This window comes from Sinocyclocheilus anshuiensis, unplaced genomic scaffold (assembly GCF_001515605.1).
Source record: "Sinocyclocheilus anshuiensis isolate Anshui unplaced genomic scaffold, SAMN03320099.WGS_v1.1 scaffold1823, whole genome shotgun sequence".
NCBI classification, from domain to species: domain Eukaryota; kingdom Metazoa; phylum Chordata; class Actinopteri; order Cypriniformes; family Cyprinidae; genus Sinocyclocheilus; species Sinocyclocheilus anshuiensis.
In genome coordinates, this window is record NW_015549711.1 from 226,711 (window position 1) to 241,288 (window position 14,578).

At 35.9% G+C, this 14,578-nt stretch overlaps 1 protein-coding gene across 1 annotated transcript; it reads left to right on the top strand.

The window, feature by feature from the left end:
• The first annotated feature begins 511 nt into the window (after nt 1-511).
• Nucleotides 512-13,060, top strand: LOC107660743 (serine protease HTRA3-like). Its single transcript, XM_016450140.1, has 9 exons — nt 512-1,254; nt 5,084-5,183; nt 6,665-6,887; nt 6,977-7,171; nt 9,638-9,670; nt 9,950-10,064; nt 10,204-10,261; nt 10,372-10,467; nt 11,836-13,060. Exons 1-9 carry the CDS (start codon nt 840-842, stop codon nt 12,002-12,004), a joined length of 1,404 nt encoding a protein of 467 aa, XP_016305626.1. The 5' UTR covers nt 512-839; the 3' UTR covers nt 12,005-13,060.
• Nucleotides 13,061-14,578: the final 1,518 nt, after the last annotated feature.

Consider the following 14,578-nt stretch of genomic DNA (forward strand, 5'->3'; position numbering starts at 1 on the left):
ATGGCATGGGGCACTTTACATTTATATTAAATGCAATTGGTTGAATTTAAGAGTGTTTTGTCCCACTTAAGCACAAGTAATTTCATAATTATTTCTGTTTTCATAATGAAATATGGTTAAAGTATGCTGTAGAATGTTCTGACAAGCGTTTATGGTAACCTAAAATATACCTTAATGTCATTTCTATTGAAATTATATTCTATATGTCATGCATTTAAATTAGTATTCGCACATTTGTAATGATGAAGTTGCAATTTAGTACTTTAAAGCTGTTTTATGAGCCGAATCAAGGCAGAAATAGCCCAAACACATGAAATTACAACAACTACCTTAATTACAAATAAAGCGGAGTGAATGGCTGATTCGGATTTTTGATCCGGTTCTCTGAAACGAACTGTTCGAAATAACCGATTCGCGGAAATGAGTCGAACTTCCCATCACTAGAGAATACTACAGCGTTTTGGGGTAAACGAAATTCCCCGCCTCCTCTAGAGAGAAGAGAAAAGCAGACTTCACTCGAGGATGTTGAGGTGGTCAGCAGATACAACAGGACCAAACATCTAGAGGCTTCACATACATTGTTTTAATAAGTTACATGGGAAATCAGCGACATTTACGCGCATCAGTAGATCAGATTGACTTGGATAAGAAATATTCGTCTTCCCGGGACAACCATTTCACACTGGTCTTTCAGCTGATCCTGCAGGAACGCACACATCTCATCTGAAAGAAGCTTTTTGCATTGGGAATCTGATGCGCAATGTTGATCTCCAGAGGACACTGACTATCCAAGAACTGTCTGAGAAATCGTTTTCATTTTAAACCAAAAAAAATAAAAAATGCAGGTCATTCTGTTGGTCTCCGTCGTTTTTATTTGCGTCGAAGCTGCTCTCGCGGACACTACACTGAAGTGTCCTGAGCGCTGTGATGTGAGTAAGTGTCCGAGCCCGAGCTGCCCGAGCGGGTATGTGCCTGACCGCTGTAACTGCTGTCTGGTGTGCGCACAGGGAGAGGCAGAGCCGTGCGGCCGCAAGGACGATCTGCCCTGCGGCGACGGGCTGGAGTGCAAGCACCCGTCTGGAAAAAGACTGTCCAAAGGCGTGTGTCAGTGCAGGTACAGCAGTAAAGTGTGCGGCAGTGACGGGAACACGTACGGTAACATCTGCCGCCTGAAGGCCGTGAGCAGGAAAGCGCTGCAGCAGGGTCTGCCCGCGATCACCAACCTGCACAAAGGACCCTGTGAAAGCAATCAAGGTAAGTGATTTGTGTATAGCAAGAGGAATTATCTCTGTCTTCATTTATACTGAAATTTTAATAATTGAAAAGGTTTAAACAGAAATAGGCTACTATAACAGTATTGTTTGTGCTATAAAATCCTAAATTAATACAGGCCTGCCTTAAACGGTGTAAGAATCTTTTTTTTTGTCAATTATTTAAGTTGTTAATTATTCATAGTGGTGTAGCAAAAGTTATCACTATTTTTTAGAGTGTACTATTACTGTATTGGTGATAAAAAATGCTGGGTTAAATACAACCCAGTGCCGGGTAAAATAGGGACAAACCCAGCAATTGGGTTGTTTTGACCCAGCGGTTGGGTTACTACCCAGAAGGTCGGGTTAAACATTTAACCCAACCGCTGGGTCAAAACAGCCCAATTGCTGGGTTTGTCCCTATTTTACCCAGCACTGGGTTGTATTTAACCCAGCAGTTTTTAGAGTGTATGGCCTAATAATGGAGACACTGAATGGGAGGGAAAGGAAGGATGGGATGTATGACATTAGACTATAATCTCTTCATTAGCTTCTAGAATGCCAAATACTCTTAAATAGGCAAGCCTACCCCAAACCTTAGCAATTTAAATGGGGACGTACCATATGTTTATGGGTCATTCCACAAAAGGTGCTGTCCCATATTAACATGTAGACTAAGGTTTTTGAGTAAAACAGTGTGTGAACACCATGTAGTGTCATGACCTTGAGCACAAGGCTAGTTCTCAACTGTTAAAATATAATTGATAAATAAAACAATGTGTAAGTGTAAAACAAAATAAATATGAGTGAGGTTGTGTCAAGTTCAAGTAAAGTCACTCACATTTATTTATGTAGCACTTTATACAATTCAGATTGTTTCAAAGCAGCGTCACAGTATTAAGCAGGAAAATAACAGTGTTGATGCCAAGTTCATCAAAAGAATTCAACCCAGCTGTAAAGCAGTTCAGTTCAAGACAAGTTGATTCATTGTTGATTCGGGTCAGTTCAATAACAGTGTCAGTGTTGCAAAGTTCATTATAAAACATATTCAATTCAGGTATAATAGTAAATAGTGTCATTACTCAGCTCAAACCAGTTCAATGTTCATTCAAATAAGTTCAATAACTGTGTCAATGTTGGAATTTTCATAAGTTATGAATAGGCAGATCTACAAATGACAATAGTTTTATTATGCAGCTTAGTTCAGTTCATGTTTTGTTTTCATCTAATAGTGTGAGTGCAGTTTACCTCAATTCTGGGGACAATTTTGTCCCTAAAGTATAGTTCAGTTAACACACACACACACACACACACACACTGTGAGTCCACTGTGCTTTGTGTGTCATACTGCATTTAGAAGATAACATCCTTGAGCTCCTCTAGCGACCATCACATATAACTCCACTGATAACCAAAAGAGCAATTGTGAGTATTTTGAAAAATGGGACTGTGACCTCACAAACTTGACGTGCAAAAGACAGCTGCAGAGAAGTTTGGAAAATAGGGCTGCTTTGTGCTCTGCAGACCGGGCATGATTTCCTGTGGGGTTCTCAGTGGAGGTTGCCCTTTTGCTCTGATTCTGGACAAGACCTCATTACCAACACCCTATCCTTTATCATTTTTAAAGGAAATATCAAACTGCTTCCAGATCAGCAGTAAAAAGTTCTTTCAGTGGTGACAGGAAAAGGGAGGAGGCACCTATTGGAAACGGTACCACCTCTCTGGAGACGCGTTATCAGTGTGAGGTGACCTAGAATTGAATTAAAAGGCTATTGATGGGGTGAAATGATCAAGAGATCAAGAGATGGGCTTCTTAGGTCAAATATTTAGGTCTGTTAAAAAATGATTCAGCAAAACCAGGTTTAAAGACGTCCGTCTGGTAGCAATCATCCACCCATTAGTTACTGTCGGCCCCTGCAATGCCACTGGCCACACTGGTGTATATATTTGGTGAATAACCCGGTAGTGAGGCAAGCAGCAAAACTGTAAGCAAAAGAACCCACAGAAAAGCCCATGGCTATTTGGAGAGCAGCAAATCATTACAGCATTAAATGTCACATAAATTATAGTCTATCATTCTATACAATTTAAGCTACTAAGTCAAAAACCTCAAAATAAAACCTTAACCTTTGCAATCACTGTATTAAGCAACCCAGTGCCTTAGAAACAGATGTTGCCCATCATCTTTCCACCAGATTGTGTGATCAGCTGCTCTTCTGATGTCTCGTCTCTTCTGCACTCCTCACTGGAAAGAATGAACGCGAAAACTATTTCGAACATATTTTTATTGGACATTCATCTTTGGTTTATGCCTGGCCAACTTTGGGTCGAGTGGCATTTCTCAATATTGTATGTGATTGTCTAAATGAATTTGCACACATTGCCATTGGAAGTTGACTTACTTGGCAGTCGTGAAATCTGAGAGGTCACGGCTCCGTGATGCAGCTCTACTGGAATGTGCTTTTATATGGGGTGTTGCATTTGATTCATGATTAAAAGTTGAGTGTAATTCATTGCATGCTTATTTTGGTTTCTCACAGCTTCCAAATTATAACGCTTAAATATGTTCATCCAGAAAGCCATGAATAAAGCATTAGAATATATATTTATGTTATTTGGCTTATATATTTACTTATATAAGCTTATGTATTTACACTTTACCATTCAAAAGTTTGGGGATCAGTAAGATTTTATTTTATTTTTTTCAAATATGACAAAAAATATATTTATAATTTTACAAAAGATTACTATTTCAAATAAATGCTTTTCTGCTAAACTCTCGATGCATTAAAAACTCCTGAAAAAAATGGATCACAGTTTCCACAAAAAATATGAAGCAGCACAACTTTTAGCATTGATAAAAATAAGAAATGTTTCTTGAGCACCAAATCAGCATATTAGAATGATTTCTGAAGGTTCACGTGACACTAAAGATGTGTAATGCCTGCTGAAAATTCAGCTTTGACATCACAGAAATGTTTTGTATATATAATTATAATAATATCATAATATTAAGTTTTTTTTCTTGCTCAAACAATTGCAGCCTTATGAGCATAAGAGACTTAAAAAGCGTTTAAAAAAATTACTGACTCCAAACCTTTAATACAATTTTGGGTAATTTTCATTATTGTTTCTGTATTAAGCACATTTTGCATCTAACCTCTAAATAGACTGCAACCTATCTCTTAATTATAGACAAAACTTTAATTGTTAAACAAAACCATTAACAGAGCCAGAGATCAATGCAGAGAGTTTGCACAATGTAATAACAATGTAAGTGATGACCATTAGGTGTAGTACTTTTTCAGTGATAAACTGTACTAAACTAGTTTTTAAAGGGTCTTGATTCTTTAATGACTTCAAATTTTAGGTTAGTAGGACAACCAGGGTGTGCACACAAAGGAATGATGGCTGTGCCAACACGGTCACAGGAAACAGCAGTCAAGGGAAAAACCACCCTGATGTTTGCAGAAAATAACATGCCTTAATTACTAGGAATTTACACACTCTCATCATTCTCTTTCATACACATACTGCATGCCCAGCACAAGTCAAGCATGCACAAGGATAAAAGCCACCTAGTGATTAGACCCAAGAATTAGACCCAATTATAGAGGAACATTTCCTGTGTGTGAAAAGACTTTCTCCAACTATCATCATTGCATACCATCTGAATCTGCAGGACAGTACTGCACTGCATGCTTGCTAATCATGCCCTCTTGAGAAAAGACATAAATAGACAGCAGCTGCAATACAGAAGAAAACATAGAGCTGGTTTTGATCATTTTATACATTGGAATTATTAACATGAGTAATTCTTTCTGCTAGTATAGGTCCTACACACCCCAGCAGCCCAAGGTACAAATTCAACTTCATTGCTGACGTGGTGGAGAAGATCGCCCCTGCTGTGGTGCACATCGAGCTGTTCCTAAAGTAAGCCCAAACACTTGCAAACACTTTCATGGTGTGGCAGCCGTCTGTACGGCGCTTTAAAACTGTGGGGAAGTGAGGAAGGTGCTTTGCAAACACAGCTGTGTGAGGGTCACTGCTGTCTGTAAATTAGCTGAACACATGCACAACTGCTTTTGCCAAGGCTAATCATTTGTGAATGATGTCAGAGAGTGTGGCATGGGGAAATTGAGTAAACAAATGTTTTATATATAACAAATGTCTTTATAGAAAAATATATATATATATTTGTGGTGAATTAATGTTTTGAAATACAATAAACCCTTTGGAAAAAAAGTGTGCATAGTTGCATTGAATGTGCACTGGTAGTGTACTTCAAATTAAAAAAAAAAACATATCGACCAAACTGGTCCCCATTTATATTAGGTGGCCTTAACTACTATGTACTTACTTCAAAAAACAAGTACAAAACACTTATTGCAAAACACTTTTGCTGCTACTGAGGTGGGATACGGATAAGTTTAGGGACAGGTTTAGTGGTATGGGTAGGTTTAAGGTGTAATGGATGGGTCAACAGTGTAATTATAAATTAAATTACAGATATTAATTACAGATGTAATTAGATGCAGGTATTTTTAAAATATATGTATAATGTAAAAACATGTATGTAAGTGCATTGTTTCAAATGATTCATTTAAATGTAAGTACCTAGTGGTTAAGGCCACTTAATATAAAGTGGGACCAAAAAACTGCAATTGCAGTTATTTACTTTAAAGTACATTACATTACTAAAGTCCTTTAAATCATTGTTTTAAGCTTTTTTCATGCTTTAAAGAAGTGCACTTACTTTAATGTGTTGACTAACATACTAAAACACACATGACGTACTTGATTACATGTGAAGTGTACGTGATGCAATGTGTATTTCAATATTAAAGTTAATATATTTTAAATGTTCTAAATTGCAACTTCATTATTACAAATATATTAAAGTATATTTTAGTTTAACACGTTTGTCAGTACATTCAAACTAAAACGTTAACCGTAGTAAACTTGAATCATATTTGAAATGCAATAGAAAAAATCATGAAATTATATAGAAAGATGTACTACTAAACCAAGTTTTACTAACTTAACTTTAAAGTGTTCTTAGTTCAGTTAATTGCATTTCATATAAACTTAAACTATTATACATTTTCATTGATTTGCTGTTAATAATGCAGTTAAGTGTCTGAAAACTTTATATTCCATTTGCACTTGCAAAGTACAGAATATTCTAATGTACAGTATGTTATTTCCAAGTAGTCTTTTTGAAAGGATTCTGGTGTCATTTTTTTTTCCACAAACATACGGTATACAAAAAAAAAGAAAGACATTTAAGATCAATAGTGAAAAAAAAAAAAGAGAGAGAGAGAGTTTTCAATTTTTTGAATCACTCTAAATGTTCAATGCAATTGTATATAACTAAATAATGAGAACTTTGTATTTTGGCTTTTTCCCCCTAGCCACCCCCTCTTCGGCCGGACGGTTCCGCTGTCAAGTGGTTCAGGTTTTGTAATGTCAGAGACCGGGCTGATCGTGACTAATGCTCATGTGGTGTCCAGCACCACATCTGTTTCGGGTCATCAGCGACTCAAAGTACAGATGCGTGGTGGGGATGTGTTTGAGGCCACTATCAAAGACATCGACAAGAAGTCTGACATTGCCACTATCAAAATCAATGCGCAGGTAAGACAGAACTCTTCTTATTGTACTCTAAGACCTGTCTTTATAATACAAAAGCCAAAATGTGTTTACTCAACTACTTCCTTTGGCAGAAAAAGTTGCCTGTTTTATTGCTGGGTCACTCGGCAGACCTGCGCCCGGGTGAGTTTGTGGTTGCTATCGGCAGCCCGTTTGCCCTGCAGAACACAGTGACGACAGGAATAGTCAGCACTGCACAGAGAGATGGGAAAGAACTGGGTTTCCGTGACTCAGACATGGACTACATCCAGACTGACGCCATCATCAACGTAAGACACTGAATAACCAGAACAACACATGTTATGAGTCTCACTGCTGTTGCATAAGAAAACCTCTGAAATTCATTTCTGAAGTCATATTGCATTCAAGAAGCAATGTACATGTATTGAACAAAACTATTCAAAATATATTATTCGTGAAGAAAAAACCCTTTAAAACAAAAAAGTCAAAAACGTATATTTTATGAATGGTTATGTTGCTTCCTGTCTGATTATCAGAATTTATTATTATAAATAATTATTGAATTACTAGAGTTTTCATATTTGCTGCCATTATTATTAATATTTACAGTTTTCATTTGCTATTCTGTTGCAAAAACAGTTGGTTTTTATTCCTTTTTATTGTATTCTTTTTATTCTAATTTATTTGATAAACAGGATCAAAACCAAATATCCTAATGTTCATGATGAAATCTTGATCAACGAAGTCACTCATGGCAACGTGAGCTTAGTCAATGACAGATTAGCTAGTTAATGTGTTATAATAGTCCATCAAAGTTAAGACTGTTTGAGGAAACTAACCAATAGCTATCCAAAATAGCTAGCAGATAGCTTCTGTTGTGCTGACTAAATAATTACTTGAAATTTAATTAACAGTCATCATCTTTATGGCACACACGCATTAGGATAGGTTACCTCCTTCTTCACTCCCTGTGAGTCTCTGTTATCATGAGGCTACTCCTTAACAATTTAACAACCCTGTTCTGCTCCTCCTCCTGAACAAGCCTGTTCTTCCTGGCTCACCACCTGCTCTTTTACTTGATTATTCTGCTGCACAAACTTTGACTCTGCTGATGAAGCAGAGACTACTGCAGTAAACATGTCAATAATCTTTGCACATTTGGAAGCATCCGCCTCCAAACTTTTAAGCTTCATATCCCGGAGCTTTTTCAGATTTTCAGGAGCTTTTTGGTTAGTTCATTTTGAGAGATGGAGAAGAAGGGGGAGGATACTTTATCAACTTTTTTACAAACCCATGGGTCGTTGTCCCTGCATGATGAGCAAGTCCTTGGCAAAAAAACCAAACCCTTATATCGGCTCCAAATTGTGTTGCCTAGTATGCCAGCCCTGGTTTTGAATTTATGTTTTTGTTCAGTGCTTGAAAATGTATTTTCAGTACTTTTGGTACAAATCTAATCCCATTAATATAGGGTTTGTAAAATTGTTTTGAGCATTGATAACCCTTGGGCGCTCCTCATTTGGGAGTCACACTCATAGTCTTCGCGGTCAAAAGTGAACGGACACCTGAAATGAACGGACAAAATTAATCTTTTTCAAAAAATATATTTTGGTTCAATAATATTTTTTCTTTTGTATTTTGAGAGAATTTGATGGTACTAATTCATATTTTAAAATAATATTTAAAATGTATTAAAATTATTTTTCAATTAATGCAGTATTTCAGATTAAAATAGAGACTAGGCCGTTAAAATCCAATGTTTGAAGGCAGAATAGCACCTCCTGGTGAGAGCAAAAAAAAAAAAAAAGGAAAAACCTGTAATTTCATGATGTAACCACTAGATTCCTGTATAGGACTCTATAGAGAGGCTTGTGAATTCCCTAGTTGTTTTTGTACATAATTTTTTACTTTTATTAGGTTGTGGATTTAAATGTATATTAAGGCATTCTCAAAGACTACTTTTTGTCAAGGTTTATATTTTTTGTTGTTTTAAATGTTGATTTGAAGTGTAGGTTTTTGCATTATAATTACTACATTCAAAACTGAACACAGAAAGCATTTTGTTACACAAAACATTAAAATTCTATAAAACTGTAACAACAATGAACAGGAATGCTTTATCAGAGCTTAATCCTTCTGGGTCTGATCTGATTTTAACCTCTTATTTCAGTCTTCTGACTCATTTTGGTTATATGGTTAGCCATACCAATTCATTTGAGTATGTATAATTCTGTATGTGTGTGTCTGTTTTAGAGTTTCATCCCTTCATTGCTGTGCAATTTTTTTCTGCATTGTGGGGGATTTGTAGATTGCACACACAAAAAAATCTGTATTTTCGATTTTTTTCCCCATTTCCCATTCATTTCCTATGGTCGGTCATTTTTGACCGAAGACCATGAGTGTGACTATTTTTTTTACGACCACTTAGCTTTTTCGAATCATGACCTCAATTTTTTTTTGTCACCAAGTTTCGTACCATTCTGGTGAAGCTACAATTTTTAAAAATTCAAAATGTAAAATTCTCCGCTCAGAAGTGACCGAAGACCACACAAGGGATAATTAACATTAATTATTATTTCCCTTGCAATTCTGACAAATTGCTCTTGTTAAGTTTTAGAGTGGAAGCTGTTTATTTGAAGTCTCAGATTTTTACTTCATTTTAAGTTTTGGGTTTATATTTATGTTCAGTAGTTTTGGCATGAATCTAATCCTCGATAATGTATGTGTAAAATAGTTTGAGAACCAACAATTAACATGATTTCTTTCTCTTTTCTTAGTATGGGAACTCGGGTGGACCACTCGTTAATTTGGTAATTATTTCACACTGTGATGTTTCGGTTTTCTGACAGTAGACTTACAAGAATAATTCAACCAATGTTTTTACAAATCTGTATGAAACACAAAAGGTGAACTTTTAAAAATATCCACTCTTTTCTATATAATTTGAATATTACATTTCAGTCTGCTTTTCGAAAATTCCCCTTTTGTTTCATAAAAGAAGGAAAGACAGGTTTGGAATGACACATTGGAACAATACAACGACAAACATACTGATACTGAATTTTTCTTCTTGTTTTGTCTTCTATAAGGATGGGGAGGTGATAGGAATCAATACCCTGAAGGTAGCTGCAGGAATCTCCTTTGCCATTCCTTCAGACAGGATTACTCGCTTCTTAAATGATTCATTAGGAAAGCAGAACAAAGGTACATGGTGCAACTTTTGTGCAAGGGAATTTGTAGGGAGGTCAGAGTATGAATCATCTAATACTAAACATATGTTTTATATTTTTTAGAGTCATTCTTGCAGGATTAAATGTGTTAACACGTTTACATATTGTTTCAGAGCCAAGATCAGTGAAGAAGCGTTTCATTGGAATCCGAATGCTCACCATCACAGAAGCGTGAGTGTCCTTCACTACAGACGCTAATACACAACACATGTAAATGAACACCGCAGTGCTGTTTAGTCATTGTGTGTGTGTATGTGAGACGTTCTGTCTGTCTCCTCCAGACTGGTGGAAGAGCTGAGGCAGCAGAATGCTGATTTCCCTGATGTCAGCAGTGGGATCTATGTTCACGAGGTGGTTCCTCACTCCCCTGCTCAGAAGTAAGCATCAGCCAAACCAGATGCTCTTTGGTCTTTCTGTTGTGGTTGGGTTTCAGAACTCCAAGCCAAGTAGTTTATCTCTGTCTGAGCTGAGTGGATGACAACATATTGAAGATCACGATTAACTATGAAATGACAGATTTGTATAATCCAGGTTTATGTAATAAATCTGTTTAGAGCTGGGCGATATGGCAAAAAATAAAATCTTGGCCTTTTTTCAAAATGTTTGATTGATTCAAGATAACGATTTTGATGTATTAACATGTAATTAGTCAACTTAAAAATGAAACTACAACATGATTCAAACAACATTCTCCTTGTTAAATAATATAAAACTAGAAAAAATAGCAAATTGTAAATCAAAAAATCAAAATGTAGAGATTCACTCTACATTTTTTTTTGCAGCGTTTCAACTCAACTCACGCCACTGAAACTCGCAACTTTTCCATTTCCACTGCCTGTGTCTCATGTTTTTCAAAGTAATAACACATTCTGTATGAATAGCCACTATTGATATGTTTTATGTTACGTTCCTTCACAGAGCCTGGTTAATCAGGTGCATTGTCATTGGCAGTCAGATGAGTTTTTTTTCTCTTAGCTGTTATCGTTGGTGTATTGTCAACCTGTCGAATTCTAACATTTTATGCACAACTCAGATTCCCTGATTTTTAAAAAAAATAAAATTGTGGTAAGACATTACATTCAAATTATGTAATACAATTATAAAAAATGGCCCAGCCCTAGAGAAGTAATAGCATATGTCAAAGTGAAGGTTTTCTCACTACATATTCTGGAATGAAGACTTAAAGGGATAGTTCACCAAAAAATGAAAATTCGGTCATTAATTACTCACCCTCATGTCGTTCCAAACCCATAAGATCTTCGTTCATCTTCTGAACACAAATTAAGATATTTTTGATGAAATCCAAGAGCTTTCTGACCCTCCATAGACAGCAACGCAACTACCACATTCAAGGCCCAGAAAGGTAGTAAGGACATCGGTAAAATAGTTCATGTGACATCAGTGGTCCAATCATAATTTTATGAAGCTACGAGAATACAGAAGAGAAGAAAATATTGAATAAAGTAGTTATTTTTGTTTTCTTTGCGCACAAAAAGAATTCCCGTAGCTTTTCGTACATGTAATGTACTACTTTTGTCTAAGCAGAGGCTGTAAGATAATAAACAGTAAAAAATGTAACTCAAATTAATATTTCTTATCTACATATTTATTTATTTTGCTCCACTGTGTCAGTGTCCTGATCACCTGTCAGGATTTATTTTACAATTAGCTCTATATGTTGTCCCTTACAAATTCAAGTACACAACTGACAATTGTAGTGTATAATTTCTCCAAATGTGTTTCAGAGGGGGCATCAGAGATGGTGACATCATCGTTAAGTTAAATGGAGAGCCCCTGATGAGCACCAGCGACCTGAAGGAAGCGCTCAACCAAGACACGACTCTGCTGCTGGAGGTGCGCAGAGGCAACGACGACCTGCTCTTCAACATTGAGCCTGACGTCATCATGCAGTGATGTCATCATCTATTCGAAATGTGAAACATGAAGACATTGGTTTTATCATATCAGTCATGTGCTGTCGTGGCCAAAGGGATGTCTAACAGTGCATCCTTCTACAAAACAAGGACCTCTTTTGCAAGCTGAGAGGAATCTAACCTTGAGCTTTTGCAATCTTGGTCAAGTCTGCCTAAGAGATTTTATATGAAAGGCATTTCATAACAGCACACTCTCTTTGAAGCAGGTTTGAAGCGGAGAATGATTTTGTTCATTGCAAATATGAAAACGTGCAGTTGGGGAGAGTGGGGACGGTTGCAACATGGCTTTTTTCTTCAATCAGGAATGAGCTACAGTGATGATATTCATACTGCACATGCTCAATCAGCCCCTCATCCTTCCTGGATGCAATCAGGCACATGTGACCATTCCTTCTTCAAATAATCATTTTCATGGTAAAAAAAGTATTTTTTTTTTAATCATCAAATTTTTTTGTCATACTGTCTAAGTTGTTTGCGTGAAGCATTGTAAAAACATATGATTTATATCTGTGTTTTCTTAGCTTCTAATAGACATAGCTAGCATGTGTCAAAGATATTGTGTCAAGCTAATATACCAAGTTATGTCACGGCTGTCAGTGTGGGGACAGTTGCATCACATTGTTGCAACCGTCCCAACATGCTGTCCCTTACCACAACATTGATGTAAAAGCTTGCAACTATTGCAACCGCCCCCTGTTGTGGGATTAGTTGCAACATTTGACTTTGTCTATTCAAGTATAAATTGTATATAATCATGTGCACGTGTTACAGCAATACGGGTGAGTAGCTGACTGATGTGGCTTTATTGTATTAAAATTCTGGGTTTCTAATGCAAACAGTCTCTGAGAAACTAAAGCAAATGCGGAAAGTGTTGCAACCGTCTCCACTCTCCCCTACTGTATTTTGTAGAAGACGACAAAACTGGTGATATTTTATAGCCAAACCACAATGAGTCCACAATGATATGTTAAGCTTTTTAAGTTGAAATTTCAATGATATATATAACAATATATAATAAATATTATAAATACACAGAACCACCTCATAAATAATAATAATACATTTTTATAAATATATATATTTTTTAAATCTGATAGATTAGTATGTGGATTCTCTTCTTGATAAATGTCTCAACATTCATTGCTGAAACTTCATTGTGGCACCAGTGGCAAGAATCAATTGCTGTGCAAGGTTTTTTTTTTAATAAATTTGATATAATTTGTACAGAATGACTGTCATGATGAATGACATTTTTATGGTAATTTTGTCCAAACAAATCTTGTGTGCTCTTTATATGCAGATATGAGAGTGAGACGTCTTCTGTTCATGTAATCTGTTTATCAGTCTGTATATGCTCATGTTCCTCTCTCAAATGTCTACAGTATATTATATGTCTTGATTATAATTAGGCCTGTCACGATAACAACTTTTTGTTGTGCGATATATTGCCCCAGAAATAATTGCGATAAGCGATATTATTGCCATTTTTTATGTAACAGCATAATAATGCAAGAAGGCCTACACACTTCCAAATGACAACAAACTTTTAATTTTTAAGAATATTTAGATCATTAAAATTAGGTATCAAAATACTAGATACCTTAAAAAACCGGAATAAAAAGTAAATAAAAATTTTTTAACAAAAAGTGCAAAGTAGCAAGAAGAAAAAAAGAAAAATGCACAAATAACTTGTATTGAGATTTTTCCATCTACAGATTTTTTCCCGACTTTTTCTCTGTAAATTAAGGGTGCACACTATTGCTGAAAAACACAGTCACTACTTAGCAGTCAGATGTCCGTATGCACAAAGGCACAGATCCCTAAACAAGATTACAATGTCTTCAAATATGCTCATATAATTGTTGGTTCTCTTCAGCTGGATCTATGAATGTTGGACCTATGAAATAAACCTTTCTCAGAAAAGAATCACTTGGCAGATTGGTGGATCATAAATGTTGAATTTTAACAGAGCAGTCAGTTGAAAATTTAAAGGGGTCATATGATGTTGCTAAAAAGAACATTATTTTGTGTATTTGGTGTAATGAAATGTGTTCTTTGGATTTGAGACTTTAGTCTTTGCAACTTTACAGATCTTCTTTATGCACCAAGAGCTTGTAACACTCTAAAGAGAAAGGAAAAATTGAAATCGCATCATATGACCCCTTTAAAATGAAATGAAAATTTAAATGAGTCTAATATTATTTTAGTTAGATTATGTAAAAAAAAAAAAGGCAAGTTAACTGAGATGTCAGGTCTAATGATTCATGATTAGTCGGCGTTTGGGTTGGAAATTCACAGATCCAGAATACTGTCAGAACTTTCCAGTACACAAAACTTTTTCTCCAGTCCTCACTGCCTGGACAGGACCTCTTGATGACAAAGTCTAGACATGACACACGGCTTTTCAAGCAGCGTAGGATGATTTTACAGCTTTATCTTATTGACTGAACTAGACCTGTCTCTATGAAAAACACCATCCAGATTTTACGTTTTCAAAAAAAAAAAATCGTATGGTGCCATTATCTTTAAATCCTTAATATACTTTATTAAGATA